The sequence below is a fragment of the Canis lupus genome, chromosome 27 (assembly GCF_003254725.2).
Source record: "Canis lupus dingo isolate Sandy chromosome 27, ASM325472v2, whole genome shotgun sequence".
In the NCBI taxonomy this organism is placed as follows: domain Eukaryota; kingdom Metazoa; phylum Chordata; class Mammalia; order Carnivora; family Canidae; genus Canis; species Canis lupus.
This window is the reverse complement of record NC_064269.1, coordinates 37,389,153-37,405,941: the sequence shown is the minus strand read 5'-3', so window position 1 is coordinate 37,405,941 and position 16,789 is coordinate 37,389,153. Positions and strand designations below refer to the sequence as shown.

At 42.2% G+C, this 16,789-nt stretch overlaps 1 protein-coding gene and 1 non-coding gene across 10 annotated transcripts in view; one reads left to right on the top strand and one right to left on the bottom strand.

Moving 5' to 3' along the window:
* The first annotated feature begins 301 nt into the window (after window positions 1-301).
* Window positions 302-404, top strand: LOC112675401 (U6 spliceosomal RNA). Its single transcript, XR_003145873.3, has one exon. It is a non-coding gene; the product is annotated as a U6 spliceosomal RNA (small nuclear RNA).
* Window positions 405-2,372: 1,968 nt separating this feature from the next.
* DPPA3 (developmental pluripotency associated 3) overlaps window positions 2,373-16,789 on the bottom strand; it is a 69,743-nt gene continuing 55,326 nt past the window's right edge. For all 9 annotated transcript variants that reach the window (XM_035707143.2, XM_049102419.1, XM_049102423.1 and 6 more), the window contains 2 exons: window positions 8,182-8,287; window positions 2,373-3,211 (listed from right to left, as the gene is read on the bottom strand). In XM_035707143.2, coding sequence (XP_035563036.1) covers window positions 3,140-3,211; window positions 8,182-8,287 — 178 coding nt within the window. In that variant the 3' untranslated portion in view covers window positions 2,373-3,139. The remainder of the gene's footprint in view (window positions 3,212-8,181; window positions 8,288-16,789) is intronic.

Genomic DNA, 16,789 nt, shown 5'->3' with positions numbered 1-16,789 from the left:
GGGTGGCGGAGGCAGAGGGAGAGGGAGAGGGAGAAGCACGCTACCCACGGAGCAGGGAGCTTGCTGCGGGTGGAGCTGGATCCCAACACCCTGGGATCATGACCTAAGCAGAAGATAGATGATTAACCAACTGAGACACCTAAGTGCCCCTAGTAATAGCATCTTAAACATCAGTCAGATAAAAAAAAATTACATAGATGCTAGAAATGATTAATAACTAATTAAGGAATAAAATTAGAGAGTCAACAGGAAAGAACCAAGTGACATGACTAAAATCATCTTCTAGGAAAGTAAAAGGTACTGGTATCTGTGCTTGCTTCAGTAGTTAAATTGGAAAGGTACAGAGATTAGCATGGCCTCTGTTCAAGGGTGACACATAAATTCATGAAGTGTTCCATATTAAAAAAAAAAATGTACTGGCATCCGGTCTGTTATTTTGATAAATACCCTAGTGATCGAGCTCTCTAACTGCACTAGCAGGACAGCAAAGTTCCAAAATAAGAACTAACACAGATGAATTCACTTTCTTTAATTCCATATAGATCGAAGGATGAGCCTGGAATATCTTGTGGTACCAAAAAGTAAGGAAATACTCAAAAGAGTGATGGCCACATGTCAAAAGGATGTAGTATGGAGGCTGAACTGGCTCTCACTACCCACATCTAGGAGAATTTGAATATGTTTCCTAAATATTTATAAACTACTTATATTACTAATAAATTATGAAGTTATGCTTACCATAAATTGAATTTCCACCAAATTAATCAGCTCTTATTTTTATTTTTATTTTTTTTTAAAGATTTACATATTTATTTATTCATGATAAACATAGAGAGTGAGACAGAGGCAGAGACACAGGAGGAGGGAGAAGCAGGCTCCATGCCGAGAGCCTGATATGGGACTTGATCCCGGGACTCCAGGATCACGCCCTGGGGCCAAAGGCAGGTGCTAAACCGCTGAGCCACCCAGGGATCCCAGCTCTTATAATCTGATATGTTAGACTAACATAATTGTTTGAATATTATTAGAAGGAGATTCATAATCATATGATCATAAAGCTGATCAGTAAACTTACACTAAAACTAGTTAAAATAATTTTATTTTTTAACTTTTTTGTGTGTGTGTGGCACCGGGCTGGCTCAGTCAGTAGAGTATATGACTCCTGATCTTGGGGTTGTGATTTCAAGCCCCATGTTGGCTGTAAAGATGACTTACAAGTAAAATATTGAAAAAAATAAAAGTACTTTTTTTCTTTGTGTTATCTTTTTTCTAGAGTGAGAGTTAGGGGCAATAAAGTCTAGATCTTTTCTAGCTTTATATCCCACTCTCTTCTGCATTCAGAACATCATCAATCCTTCATTCCTATGTTCAAATCTTTTTTTTTTTTTAAGATTTTATTTATTTATTCATGAGAGACACAGAGAGAGAGGGAGAGAGGCAGAGACACAGACAGAGGGAGAAGCAGGCTCCATGCAGGGAGCCCGACATGGGACTCCATCCCGGGTCTCCAGGATCATGCCCTGGGCCCAAGACAGCGCTAAACTGCTGAGCCACCCAGGCTGCCCCATTCCTATGTTCATATTAAGATTTTTGCATTTGGGGAGCCTGGGTGGCTCAGTCAGGTAAAAGTCCGACTCTTTAAATATTTATCTGGAATACTAAGTTTTGAAGTGCCCTCTCCATGTGTCCTGGCCTTCCTTGTCCCATCCTAGTCCCTGTCCTTCCTCTCCTATGGCCAGTAACACCCATTCCCTTATTCCGCAAACATTGGTAGATATTGCCAAATGACCCTGGGGTGGGGGGTGGGGGGGAACTGCCCCTAGCTGAGAACCACTGCTCCAATGGTGTTAAATATCACTTTCCTGGCTCACACTGCACCCGAGTTCCTGTCAGGAATCCTGATTCCCTTAACACTCCCCTCTAGGAGTCCCTTTCATCCGGATCAACCAGGTTTTTATCGCTAGAAACTGCTGCTCTATTTGGTCCCAGGATTAGAAAAGGTAAATACATTTTCAGCTGCTGGAAGATGGCATTCGAAGAATGGACAAACCCTTTTAATTTCTAAGAAAGAGAATTCTTGGCATAGCCTACTAGTCGCAGAAGCAGTTGAGATCATGTGGTATTGTGACCCTAATCTAGACAAGATAGTGCCCGCACAACCCATTTCCTAACTTCCAAACACACATTCTAGAGGTTGTCTCAGAGAATGAATTTGTGCAGGATAATTTTTAACAGTCATATCTGGTTTTAGATTCTCTACTTCCTGGCTTGTGACTTAAGTCAAATATTCAGGTTTTCTAAGACTTCCATCTTAGGGATACTTCTCGGTGTAATGAGCATCATGATACCCACTGCACAAAGTGTTGCAGATAAAAAGATGATCTAATTTTTATTTATTTTATTAATGATAGTCACACAGAGAGAGAGGCAGAGACACAGGCAGAGGGAGAAGCAGGCTCCATGCACTGGGAGCCCGACGTGGGACTCGATCCCGGGTCTCCAGGATCACGCCCTGGGCCAAAGGCAGGCGCTAAACCGCTGCGCTACCCAGGGATCCCGATGATCTAATTTTTAAAAACTTCTCTGGACTTGCCACAAATTAAAATGTTGCAGGAGCACCCGAGTGGCTTAGTTGTGAAGCATTTGCCTTCAGCTCAGGTCATCATCTCCCGGTCCTGGGATCCAGCCGCCCCCCCCTTCCCCCAACCACCCCCGTGTCAGACTCTGGGAGTCTGCTTCTCCATCTGCTCCTTCCCCTGCTCTTGCTCGCTGTTTCTCTCTGAAAAGGTTGTAGTTCCCCTGGCCATTGGAGCCTCTCTGCGGACTCCTTTCTTGCCTGTGGACAGGCTCCCTGGTGAACATCATGTTCATGTTCCTCCCGCATAGGAGTGAGACATGCTCTCTAGCCATACATGTCAACAGGCATGAAGGTGGCTTCACTTTTCAGATCTCTTCGGGGACAGATCCTGAAACCTAATAAAACCCCTGCTTCTGGGTAGGATGTACAATGTACCCCAGCTTTTGGGTGCCTTGGAGCTGGACCAACTGGGATTGAAAACTGCTACCAGGTTTGGCACATTAGAGTCAGGAGCTTGGCTGATTTCAACGAGGAAAACCCGTGCATCCATCTGTTAAATCATCATAGAAGGTGGTCTGTGGGGTCTTTAGCTTTTTTTGCGGCAAGTTGTACATGTCTCAATGGCTCCACCTGCTGTCAGAAAGAAGAACGTGACTTCATCCCTCACATTTTTAGACTTGGGGTCAGAGCGAAGTTAGTGGGGGGATTGGGAAGGATGGGACTCCTTCTGCTACTGTTTTATCAGAACCCTCCTGGACTGAGGACTTGGTGAGTAGCTTTCTGACTCAGGTTTGTTTATATTTTAAGTCTGTCGCTTCTGTTATATTAATAGCACTCCAATCTATGTTTTTCCCTTTGTGACAAGGTTTTACTTAGAGCTGGTGAAAAATGCATATATAACTCTTCAGATTTCTTCCTTCTACAGATATTATTGGTATGTTGTGATTTTGTAGGAAATTTTTAAGTAAATTTCAAATTTATCAGGGTAAGGATTTACATGCTTTTTTTTTCAGTTTTACTGAGCTATAATTGGCATATAACATCATGTAAGTTTAAGATGTACAATGTGATGATTTGATACATGTATATATTGCAAAATGTTTATGACAATAAGGTTAATTACATCCATCCCCTCTCATAATTATCATTTCATTGTTGTTGTTGTTGTTGCTATGGTGGGTACATTAAAGTTTTACTCTTATAACAAATTTCGAGGATACAATAGAGTATCACTAACCATAGTCACCGTGTTGTACATTAGCTCTCTGGAATTTACTCCTCTTATGACTTACATCTTATTGTAAGACTCATCTTATTATTATTATTTTTTTTTAAGACTCATCTTATTGATGAACATCTCCCCATTTCTCTCCCCATGCCCAGCCCCTGGCAAACACCATTCTACTCCGTTTCTATAAGTTTGACTTTTTTGGATTCCACATGTAAGATCATGTAGTATTTGTCTTTCTCTGACTTTATTTCACTTAGCATAATACTCTCAAGGTCCATCTACATTTTTGCAAATAGAATTTCCTTCTTTTTTTATGGCTGAATATGACACTTTAAAAAATTTATTTATTTTTCTTAAAGATTTTATTTATTCATGAGAGAGACACAGAGAGAGAAGCAGAGACCTAGGCAGAGGGAGAAGGAGGCTCCCAGCAGGGAGCCCGATGTGGGACTCCATCCCTGGACCCCGGGATTACCACCTGAGCCAAAGGCAACCGGTCAACCACTGAGCTGCCCAGGCATCCCTATTTCCAAATTTTTGAAGAACCTTCACTATTTTCCACAGTGGCTGCACCAATTTACATTCCCACCAACAGTGCACGAGGATTCCCTTTTCTCCACATTCTTACCAACACTTGTTATGTCTTATCTTGATAATAGTCATTTTAACAAGTGTGAGGTTCTCTTATTATATATATTTTTTTCTCTTATTATATTTAGAGCTTTTGGAATAAATAGGAATGCCATGTATTTTCATTCCTAAAATCAGAATGTGTGCCTTATCTTTTTAAAATAATCAAGTCTTTCCAGATTTTATCAAAATTGTTTAAAGATTTTGTTTTTTAAGTAATCTCTACACCCAATGTGGGGCTCAAACTTATAACTCCAAGATCAAGAGTCACATGATATAACTGAGTCATCCAGGTGCCCCCAGAATTGTAGACCTTTAAAATCTTGCATTGGATTTGTTTTTTTTTTTAAGTGAGTGTGTTCCATTTACCCCTCAATTGCTGTTGCTCCTGAGGTTATAGTTCTGTGGCTTTCAAGGTGGATACACACTCTCTGTGGCTCTTTGTCAGGAGCTGAAAGTTGCTCTCCTAAGTAGATCCTTCTAAACCAAGCATGACTCATTTTCCCTAAACAGTCAGCCTATCCATGTATATGACTCCTATTGGGATGTAATGGGAGAAGCAGGCTTGAAATGCGTATGTATTACCAGGGGCCATGCTATTAAGTCTATTCCTGTATTATACCATCTTCTCTAATAAAAGACAAAGGAAGCGAAACACACTCAAAAACCTCTATGTCGGGATCTCTGGGTGGCGCAGCGGTTTGGCGCCTGCCTTTGGCCCAGGGCACGATCCTGGAGACCCGGGATCGAATCCCACGTCGGGCTCCCGGTGCATGGAGCCTGCTTCTCCCTCTGCCTGTGTCTCTGCCTCTCTCTCTCTCTCTGTGTGACTATCATAAATAAATAAATAAAAATTAAAAAAAAAAAAAAAAAACCTCTATGTCAGGGTGACTGGGTGGCTCAGTTGCTTAAGCATCTGCCTCCTGCTCAGGTCAGGATCCCGGGGTCCTGGGATCTCGGAGCCTCACATTGGGTTCCCTTCTCAATGGAGAGCCTGTTTCTCCCTCTCCCTTGGGCCCTCCACCCCACACACTGCTTATACTCTTTCATAAATTAATTAATCAATTAATTATTATTTTTAAAGATTTATTTATTCATTCATGAGAGACACACACAGAGAGAGGCAGAGACACAGGCAGAGGGAGAAGCAGGCTCCTTGCAGGGAGCCGGATGTGGGACTTGATCCCAGATCTCAGAATCACGCCCTGAGCCAAAGGCAGATGCTCAACCACTGAACCATCCGGGTGTCCCTCTCATAAATTCTTTTTTTTTTTTTTCCTCTCATAAATTCTTAAAACTTAGTTTCCTCCTTTAAAAACAAAAAGACAAACAAAAAACCCCTCTACATCTACCCACTAACCTGGGTGGATGGTATTGAGCAGATTAATTCCAGACCAAGACCTTAACAGTCATCCAGAGCCCTCTGTCTGTTTAGCTACACTAGGCCATTTCAAACACTCTATCTGTCAGGGTGCAGACAAGAAAGCCGAAACCACACCAGGTATTTCAAACATCGCAAATCTATGAAGAGGAATTGTTATGAAAATATTTGAAGGGATCCCTGGGTGGCGCAGCGGTTTAGTGCTTGCCTTTGGCCCAGGGCGCGATCCTGGAGACCCGGGATCGAATCCCACGTCGGGCTCCCGTGCATGGAGCCTGCTTCTCCCTCTGCCTGTGTCTCTGCCTCGCGCGCTCTCTCTCTCAGTGACTATCATAAATAAATGAAGAGCTCATGGAGCAAACTGAGAAGGGCGGGTAACCCGAAGTGTAGTGTTTGCAGGTGTTGCTCCACACCCAGGGCAGGGAGATCTGAGCACAGAACACACTCCCTGCCAACAATATTGCCAGAACCCCTAGAGTCTGCTGCTGAAACTGCCCAAGCCTGTATAGCCTGCAGCCTTGCATTGTTAGAGGGGAGCTTTCCAGAAACAGAGATAGAACAATGGCTTCTCCCATTTTCCTGTCTTCCAGTCTCTCCCAGGACTTCCTCTCTTTGGTCAAACACAACCAGAACCCAGCTGCCCACAGATTCCAGGAAGTACAATTTACAGGGGTCTAGTCCTCTGCAAAACAGAGCAGAGCACAAGGATAGATGCTCTGTTTCCATTCCACTGAAGAGTGGAAATGGAACTGAGGACAGGAAAATAATTGGACTACTCACCTTTTGGGTTTTGTCTTTATTTTTTGTTTGTTTGTTTATAGCAGGGGAGAGGGGGGGTGCAGAGGGACAGGGAGAGAATCTAATGCAAGTTCCAAACCCAGCACGGAGCCTAATTTCAGGATCCTGAGATAGTGACCTGAGCTGAAATCAAAAGTCAGATGCATAACTGACCCAGCTACCTAGATGCCCTTAGATTTTTTTCTTAAAGATTTTATTTATTTGAGAATGAGACAGAGAGAAAGAGAGAAAGCACACAGAGGAAGAGGGATAAGCAGACTCCCCACTGAGCAGGGAACCTGATGCAGGGCTCAAACCCAGGGCCCTGTGATCATGACCTGAGCCAAAGGCAGATGCCCAGCCATCTGAGCCACCCAGCTGCTTCTAGATTGATTGATTGATTGATTTATGATTGTATTTATTCATGAGAGACACACAGAAAGAGAGAGGCAGAGACACAGGCAGAGGGAGAAGCAGGCTCCATGCAGGTAGCCTCATTTGGGACTCGATCCCAGACCCCAGGATCACACCCTGAGCCAAAGGCAGACGCTCACCTGCTGAGCCACCGAGGTGTCCCTAGATGGTTGTTTTTAAATAAAATGAGACAAGTATCTGTCTCCCAAACTCTAGAGAACACATGTTAGCTCTCTGATTGTCCAAAGCATCCCTTTATTTGGCTTGAGATGGGCAGTGAGCAGCAAAGCACAACAAACTTCCATGTTGCTGAAATCGAAATACTGAATAACGTTTTTAATCTCATGGTTATCCTGTAACAATTGTGTCGATGTTTTGCACTGAGGATGCAAAGGCAGAAGTGGGGAAGACGCTGGTGCCTTCCCATGACTGGAAACAGTGGTACCAAACTTTACTAATACTTACTGTATAGTTTGCTACCAGGCCTGCACAGTAAAACTAAGTGCCACTGTCACTAAGGAACGTTTTTGACTGTAGTAAATGGAAGGATGTGTAAAGTGCTCTAACTCCAGGCAGCTCCAGCCCGGGCTCTGGTTAGCCTTACCTTATTCTGGACCCAGATACTTAGAGAACAGCAGGTTTGTTTATCTGTGAGAGTAAGGCAACTGAAGACCTCTTTGTACCACCTATAAAATCAACAATGCCTCATGGATTATGTCTTTTTTTTTTTTTTAAGATTTATTTATTGACTCGAGAGAGAGACAGCAGAGAGTGTGCACTCAGAAGGAAGGGCAGAGGAAGAGGGAGAAAGAATCTCAAGCAGACTCACTGCGGAGTAAGGAGCCTGCCCTGGGGCTTGATCTCAAGACCCTGAGGTCCCAACATAACCTGAAATCAAGAGTTGGACACTTAACTGGCTGAGCCCAGGTGCCAGGGGTCACCTTAATAAGGGTCTAGTTACCATGTAGAGGGAAAGTCCCTCAGAGCTCCTGCTCATATGATAACAGAAATGATTATAGGGTGAGCATAAAATAAAGGTATTCCAGATAGGCAAGTTTCTTTTCATAGAAAGCTGCAAAGGCAATATTTATCAAAATAGGGAAGGAACCCCCCCCCCCAAAAAAAAAAAGGAAATGAGCATGAGCTCAGGAAAAGGCAACAACTCATTACCTGAAGATGATGAGGAAAGTAGCTCCACAGTGACAGGTATACACAGGCATAGAGAACAAAAAATCCACATGCATGCCCAGAAAGCTTCAGGAAGGAATTTGGATAACTGGGAAAGAATTCAGAGTTGAATTACTGATTAGCACTGATAAAGTGTGTAGAAAAAAATTAATCCCTGAGAAGATAGTTATGCAGAAAAGGAAAAATAATTTGCTACGTCTTTTTTCATTTTCTAACACCTTTTTTTTTTTTCTCAAGATTTGTTTATTTATTTATTCAGAGAGAGAGAGAGAGAGAAAAGCAGAGGACACAGGCAGAGGGAGAAGCAGGCTCCATGCAGCGAGCCCGACGTGGGACTTGATCCAGGGTCTCCAGGATCATACCCTGGGCTGCAGGAGGCGCTAAACTGCTGCGCCACCGGGGCTGCCCTCTAACACCATTTTTTAAAAAAAAGTTTTAATTTAAATTCCAGTTAACACACAATGTGGTATTAGTTTCCAGTGTATGATCTACTGATTCAGTATTTCCTTATGTCACCTGGTGGTCATTAAGTTAATGGTCGTTCCAGTTGGAACTCCTTTTCTCCTCACCTCCCTACATTTCAGTTATATGTTATTATATTTCACATCCCTTGGTATGTGTTAAGTTCCTTCACTGATTTATTTTTTGAGATTTTATTTATTGATTGATGAGAGACACACAGAGAGGTGCAGACACAGGCAAGAGCGAGAGGCAGGCTCCCTGCGGGGATCCTGATGTGGGACTTGATCCCAGGACCTCGGGATCACGCCTGAGCCAGAGGCAGATGCTCTACTGCTGAGCCACCCAGGTGTCCCCCTTCACTGATTTTTATGTAAACATTCATTTTCACTGCTTTTGTGTTTCCTCAAGGTGGCCTCTTCTCTCCCCTTCAGCTGTGGAGTTTGTTGTCCGCCTTCAGGTCGACTTCTGGGGTATTGAGGATGGTTTGTTAGTTTTCTAGTTGTGTTGGTGGGAGGAGGTGAGCCTAGGTCCTTCTCCACCAAGGCCATCTTCCCGTTCCTATGTATTTCCGTTTTTAATAACTTTCAGAGTCCTGATAATCAGAGTGGGAGTTTAATGTACAAGGCCTTCTGCTGAGGAATCAAGAAACAGCAAGACAGGGGCACCTGGGTGGCTCAGCCGTGATCCCGGAGTCCTGGGATCGAGTCCCACATCAGGCTCCCTCTGACCATGTCTCTGCCACTCTCTCTGTCTCTCATGAATAAATGATAATTTATTAGTATTATTTTTTAAATTCTGGACTTGAAGACACTGGAAAACATGGTCAACACTATTGACCTTTTGCTTTGGGGGCTCTCTGCACGGCGGTCAGCATACCGGGCTTTTACCCCCTCTACCCACTAGATGTCAGTAACACTCCCTTATTTGCCAAACTGGGGAGAGGAGGAACTACTGGCTGTTTTCATCTGTCTTAGCTTTACAATGTGCAGCTCTCAACATCTTACTGATTCTGTCTTCTCAGGTTGAGAGGTAAAAAGAATTTAAAGATTTTAAGAAGGTTTTGGGGATTGATATATGTGGACCACATACAAGGTTTTCCCCTAGAGTTGCTTTTCCTTTCCTGAGAAGGAAATTTAGACAGGAAGGTCTTTACAGATACTGTCAGAGAATCATGGGCAGTAATTACCAACTTTGGCCATATGTTAGAATCAGCTGCGGGAGAAATGTATGCATATTTCCTCCTCAACCTCAACCATGCCCGGGAAAACACTGAATTGGTTTGGAGATGGGCCCAGAATAGGTATTGTTTAAAAGCACCTTGGGAGACTCTACTTGCAATCTCTGCAGAGAAGCACTGATCTAGGAATGAGATGAAGCCTGGGTAGCAAACAATGATTAGGCTGAACACAATTTTTTTTTTCCCCATAGAAAATACTTGATGGGGCAAAGAATGATTCTCAAAGGGAACAAACTGATTTTTCCAGCAGCTTCAAGTATCTGAAACATGGATGCAGCTTGTCTGAATACAGACAAGAGAGTTTGGATTTCTTTCCAAGTATCTGTGGGGGAAATCTTCAAAATTTAAGATATTAATCATTAAAATCCATTTCCAAGTTGAATTTGATGTAGTTTTTTTTTTTTTAAGATTTTATTTATTTATTCATGACAGACACACAGAGAGAGAGAGAGGCAGATACACAGGCAGAGGGAGAAGCAGGCTCCATGCAGGGAGCCTGATGTGGGACTTGAACCAGGGTCTCCAGGATCACAGTCCTGGCCTGAATGCAGGTGCTAAACCGCTGAGCCACCCGGAAATCCCTTGAGGTGGTTTCAAATAAGTCATATATCTGCAATAAACCAGTTTAAGTCGAGAGAATATTTTTACCTTGAAAGAGATAAAAGCAAATATTCTATCTCTAGCCAATTTTGCTTGAACATTAAATCCAGCACCAGGGCAGCCCCAGTGGTACAGCGGTTTGGCGCCGCCTGCAGCCTGGGGTGTGATCCTGGAGTCACTGTGTTCTTTGCTTTGCACGTATTTAAGCATGTCTCTCACCTAGATAGAATTCAGTTTCATCTCTAACATAAACACCTTCAATTTTCTTTAAAGATTTTATCTATTCATGAGAGACACAGAGAAAGAATCAGAGACATAGGCAGAGGGAGAAGCAGGCTCCCTTGATGTGGGACTTGATCCCGGGAACCCTGGATCAGGACCTGAGCTGAAGGCAGACTCAATGACTGGACCACCTGGGTGCCCCACCGTCAATTTTTTTTTTCCTTTTTACCTTCAATTTTAAGAAGAGCTGTGTGATTCCTTTGGTTTCAGAGACACCAGTTATAGTCAGCAAAAATGGCCTTAGAAGTCCTTTCGCCAGCATCACTACAGCCTCCAAAATGGCAGGAGAGAGCCTTAGGTAAAAGTTGAGGACTTATATTCAAGCACAGCTCACCTTGTACTTTCTGTCCTCCTTCACGCAGTATTGTCCAGAGTGCATTACTCAAACACAAAGATAAACCTGGAGTATCTGAGAAGTGTTATTTTTCTTCAGTTCTATTTCTTTGATGTTTTAGAAACAGTGGGATCTTGTGCAGTCTAATGAACAATTTGGAGTACTGCTGTTTTGTTGTTTCTGAATGTGGGTTGAACAAATCCTCCTTAGGGTAATTATTTCTTTTTAAATCTTCTGTGTTCTTAAGGATAAATGAACTAAACAGCTTTTTTTCATTCACAGAAATTGGGGCATGAAGATGAGCCTTAGTAATTCAAAACTGAGGGGCACCTGGCTGGTGGCATCAGAAGAACATGGGACTCTTGATCTCAGGGTCATGAGTTCAAGCCCCACGTTGGGCAGAGACTACTTAAATCTTTATTTTTAAAAAGTATAATAGGGCACCTGGGTGGCTCAGTAGGTTGAGTGTCTGCCTTTGGCTCAGGTCGTGATCCTGGGGTTCTGGGATTGAGTCCTGTATCAGGCTCCCCACAGACAGTCTGCTTCTCCCTCTTCCTATGTCTCTGCTTCTCTTATAAAATCTTTTAAAAAATTAAATTAAGGGATCCCTGGGTGGCGCAGCGGTTTGGCGCCTGCCTTTGGCCCAGGGCGCGATCCTGGAGACCCGGGATCGAATCCCACATCAGGCTCCCAGTGCATGGAGCCTGCTTCTCCCTCTGCCTGTGTCTCTGCCTCTCTCTCTCTCTCTCTCTCTCTCTCTCTCTCTCTGTGACTATCATAAATAAATAAAATTTAAATTAAAATTGAAATTTTAAAAAGTGGAATACCGAGGAAGAGGAAAAGGATTCCAGAATTCACTATCCTGAGCGCTGAATTCTGTTCTGATGTCCAGGTAATTCCTTTCAATACTATTCAAATATTCTTTAATTCATTTGCGACAGACTAAGAGTTGCTTTTCAAGTCGGTTTTCTGTCTCCTTTGGTAAAACTTTAATTTTTTGCTTGGCATATTGCACCCTCAGCTAAATATATGTTTCCAAACCACTCTTATTAGTATGGCTACAGGATTGAATGCTAGCCAAAGAGGAATAAGCAGAGGTGTTGTAGGAAGCCTCCTAAAAGGATCCCTGAAAGATTCAATAAGCTAATTGTGGTCTATACATGCTACAATGTTTGAACTGGAAAACATGTTAAACGAAATAAACTAGACATAAAAGGACAATTATATGATTACACTTATATGAGGTAGGTAGGATATGCTGATGGCTGCACAATGGGAATGTACTTTATGCCAGTGAACTAATTACCAATGGTTAAAATGGTAAATATTATGGTGTCTATTTTATTTTTTATTTATGATAGTCGCACAGAGAGAGAGAGGCAGAAACACAGGCAGAGGGAGAAGCAGGCTCCATGCACCGGGAGCCCGATATGGGATTCGATCCCGGGTCTCCAGGATCGCGCCCTGGGCCAAAGGCAGGAGCCAAACCGCTGCGCCACCCAGGGATCCCTATGGTGTGTATTTTGACCACAATAATGACACAAGGAGTTTGATTTTTGACAAAGGTGTGGAATTCAATGGAAGAAAGATGGCCTTTCAACAAATGCTGCTAGAGCAGTTGGAAATCTATACAGACGGGATCCCTGGGTGGCGCAGCAGTTTGGCGCCTGCCTTTGGCCCAGGGCGTGATCCCGGAGACCCAGGATCGAATCCCACATCGGGCTCCCGGTGCATGGAGCCTGCTTCTCCCTCTGCCTGTGTCTCTGCCTCCCTCTCTCTCTCTCTGTAACTATCATAAATAAATAAAAAAATTTAAAAAAAAAAAGGAAATCTATACGCAAACAAAAAAAAAAAAAATCCTCTGCTTCATACCTTATACAAAAAAAATTTTTTTTTAATTTTTATCTACTTATGATAGGCACACAGTGAGAGAGAGAGGCAGAGACACAGGCAGAGGGAGAAGCAGGCTCCATGAACCGGGAGCCCGACGTGGGATTCGATCCTGAATCCTCAGGATCGCGCCCTGGGCCAAAGGCAGGCGCCAAACCGCTGCGCCACCCAGGGATCCCCCTTATACAAAAATTAACTGAAAACGAGAATCATGGACTTAAAACAAAACTAAACATCAGAAAACATCTTAAAGATCTAGGGGTAGGGAACGCCTGGGTGGCTCAGTGGTTGAGCTGGTCTTGATCCTAGGGTCCTGGGATCAAGTCCCTCATCGGGCTCCCAGAAGGGAGCCTGTTTTTTTTTTTTTTTTCTCTTTAGATTCTTATTTATTCATGACCACACACACACACACACACACAGGCAGAGACACAGGCAGAGGGAGAAGCAGGCTCCCCTCTGGGGAGCTCTGTCGGGTCTCTTCATGAATACATAAAATTAAAAAAAAAAATCTAAAGGTAAGCAAATAATTCTCAAGAGTTGACACAAAAGCAGGATTCCACCCCTACCCCCACCCAAAAAAGCAGGATCACTAAAAGGAAAAAATCTGTAAGTTGAACTTCATTAAAATTAAGAACTATTGCTCCATAAAAAAATTTTAGGAGCATAAAAATAAAGCAAAAGGATATATAAAAAAAAAACCAAAGTGGGGAAAAATATTTGCAAACCACGTATTTTCAATGTAGATGAAACAGGCCTCTACTGGAAGATGCCATCTATGACTTTCATAGCTAGTGAGAAGTCAGGCCTAGCTTCAGAGCTTCAAAGAACAGGCTAATGTTAGTGGATAATGTCTCTGGTGACTCTAAGCTGAAGCCAATATTCATTCAACATTCTGAAAATTCTAGGGCCCTTAAGAATTATGCTAAATGTACTCTGCTTATGTTCTATAAGTGGAATAGCCTGTGTGACAGCACGTCTGGTTACAACATGGTTTACTGAATATTTTAAGTCCACTGTTGAGTCCTACTGCTCAAAAGAAACGATTTTTCACATGACTGCTCATTGACAATACACCTGGTCACCCAAGAGCTCTGATGGTGATGTCCAGTGAGGTTCATGTTGTTTCTTGGCTGCTAATACATCCATTCTGCAGCTCATGAAACAGGGCTTTCACCTTTCAAGTCTTATTTTTAGACTTGAGTCTTATTTAAGAAATACCTTTTGTAAAGCTATAACTGCCATTGATAGTGAATTTTAATAGATCTGGGTAAAATATATTGAAAACCTGGAAAATCATTCTTGATGCCATTAAGAACATTATTCAAGGTAAGAGGTCAAAATAAATATTAACAAGTTATGAAGTTGATTCCAATCCTCATTGGAGGATTTTGAGGAGTTCAAGACTACAGTAGAGTTACTATAGATGTGGTTGAAACAGCAAGAGAACTAGAATCAGTGGCGGAGCATTAAGATGTGACTGAATTGCTGCCATCTCATGATCAAACTTGAATAAGAGTTTTTTTTCTAATGAAAGAACAGAAAGAGCAAAGAAAGTTGTTTCTTGGGCAGCCCAAGTGGCTCAGCGGTTTAGCGCCATCTTTAACCCAGGGTGTGATCCTGGAGACCTGGGATCGAGTCCCACATCCAGCTCCCTGCATGGAGCCTGCTTCTCCCTCTGTGTCTCTGCCTCTCTCATGAATAAATAAAATCTTAAAAAAAAAAAAAGTTGCTTGAGATGGAACCTACTTCTGTTGAAGATGCTGTGAAGATTGTTGAAATACAGAGGACTTAGAATAGTACATTGTACATTAACTTAAAGTTGATAAAGCAGCAGCAGTTTGAGAGGATCGACTCCAATCCTGAAAGTTCTGTGGGCAAAACGCTATCAAATAGCATAGATGGATGCTACACAGAAATTGTCCTGGAAAATGCTACACAGAATTGATGAAGCAAACTTCATTGTTGTCTTCAACATTGGAGGCCAGACCATTGGCCAGTAAAAGTATTACCACTGGCTGAAAACTCAAATGGTTAATATTTTTAGCAAAAAAGTATTTAAGGCATCTAAATTTTTTTTTAGACATAATGCTTTTGCACATTAATAAACTAAGTATAATGTAAAACCTAACTTTTATTTTTTTTTAATTTTTATTTATGATAGAGAAAGAGAGACAGGCAGAGAAATAGGCAGAGGGAGAAGCAGGCTCCGTGCACCGGGAGCCCGATGTGGGATTCGATCCCGGGTCTCCAGGATCGCGCCCTGGGCCAAAGGCAGGCGCCAAACCGCTGCGCCACCCAGGGATCCCTAAAACCTAACTTTTATAGGCACCGAAAACCAAGATTCATTTGACTGGCTTTGTTGTGAGACTTGCTTTATGACAGTGGTCTGGTCCAAACTCACAACTCCAAGGTATGTTTGCAAATAGTAGAAAGAACAAGAAAATTAAGTGGAAATATTTAAAGGATGCATAGGAAAAAATAAAGATAAAGGCAATCCAAAATACACAGGACTGAACTCCCCAGGGAAAACAAAAGGAATGGAACAGGACAATTATGAGGAAAGCCCTCAGGAAACTAAATGAAACAAAGAACACACCAAGTTCAAGAGGAAATGATCCAAAATGGTCCAAACAGAGAGCTATTTGAGGAGCTATCTTTAAAGATAAGAAGCCCTTTTGAACCATCAGGCAAAAAGAGAAACACGTGAAGGGGTGGAGAGGGGGAAGGGGGAGCAAGCTGGCCTCAGCTCTCATTAACACTCAGCATTTACAACATTTCAACAATGCTTCTAATATCCTTGAGCAAAAGGAGACAAGTGGTCAAGAAAAAAAGAACAGTTTGAAATATTAAAGACTTCAGGGCACTGAGTCCTTTCTGAAGAAAGCACTAGAGAACAAGTGAGGAGTAACTGGTTAAGTACAGAAAAGACACAGCAATGAGCGTTACATATATGTAACTGCAGGAAAAAGGAATTTTTAAAAAAAATTTTAAGGAAAAAGGACTTTAAAAAGGGACAAAAATGGATATAGAATAGTTGTTTCCGGGGATCCCTGGGTGGCTCAGCGTTTTAGCACCTGCCTTTGGCCCAGGGCGTGATCCTGGAGTCACAGGATCGAGTCCCACATAGGGTTCCCTGCATGGAGCCTGCTTCTTCCCCTGCCTGTGTGTCTGCCTCTTTCTGTGTATCTCTCATGAATAAATAAAATCTTAAAAAAAAAAGTTTCCTATGAAAACTTGAGTTCAGCAAGACAAAGCTGAATATATAATTTAATGGACTCCAATTCATTTTTTTTTTCCAATTCAAATTAAGAGGTAGAGAAGACAGAAGGGTAAAGGAAGGAAAAAAGGGGAAAATGTAGTAATCACTGTTTGCATTAGGAAAATAGGTACTAAAAGTAAAAATGTTAATAAAGTTATATGAAATTTGAATTCTCCTAAATTCCCAAACTATTACATACAAATATAGCTGGCATGATAAAGTGAGATAAAAAAAAATTACCCACCGAAACATTTTCAGATCGTGTTAGACCACAAAACCTAAATCTTTGCTGCCTAAGTCACAAGAATGATATAAAGGCTGAATATGAAGGAATTGTATAATTTTGCCTAAGCCTCTTAAATGACTCATTACATAATACTCTTGCTCAAGTTACAAGTACTTGAGGTTTAAGGGTTGTAACATCTGAAATTTACTTCCAAATACCTCAGTAAAAAGTGTTAAACATGGCTAATATCTAGATGAGTTGTGTACATAAGCTTATTGCTCTAGCCTTGGGAATTGTTTG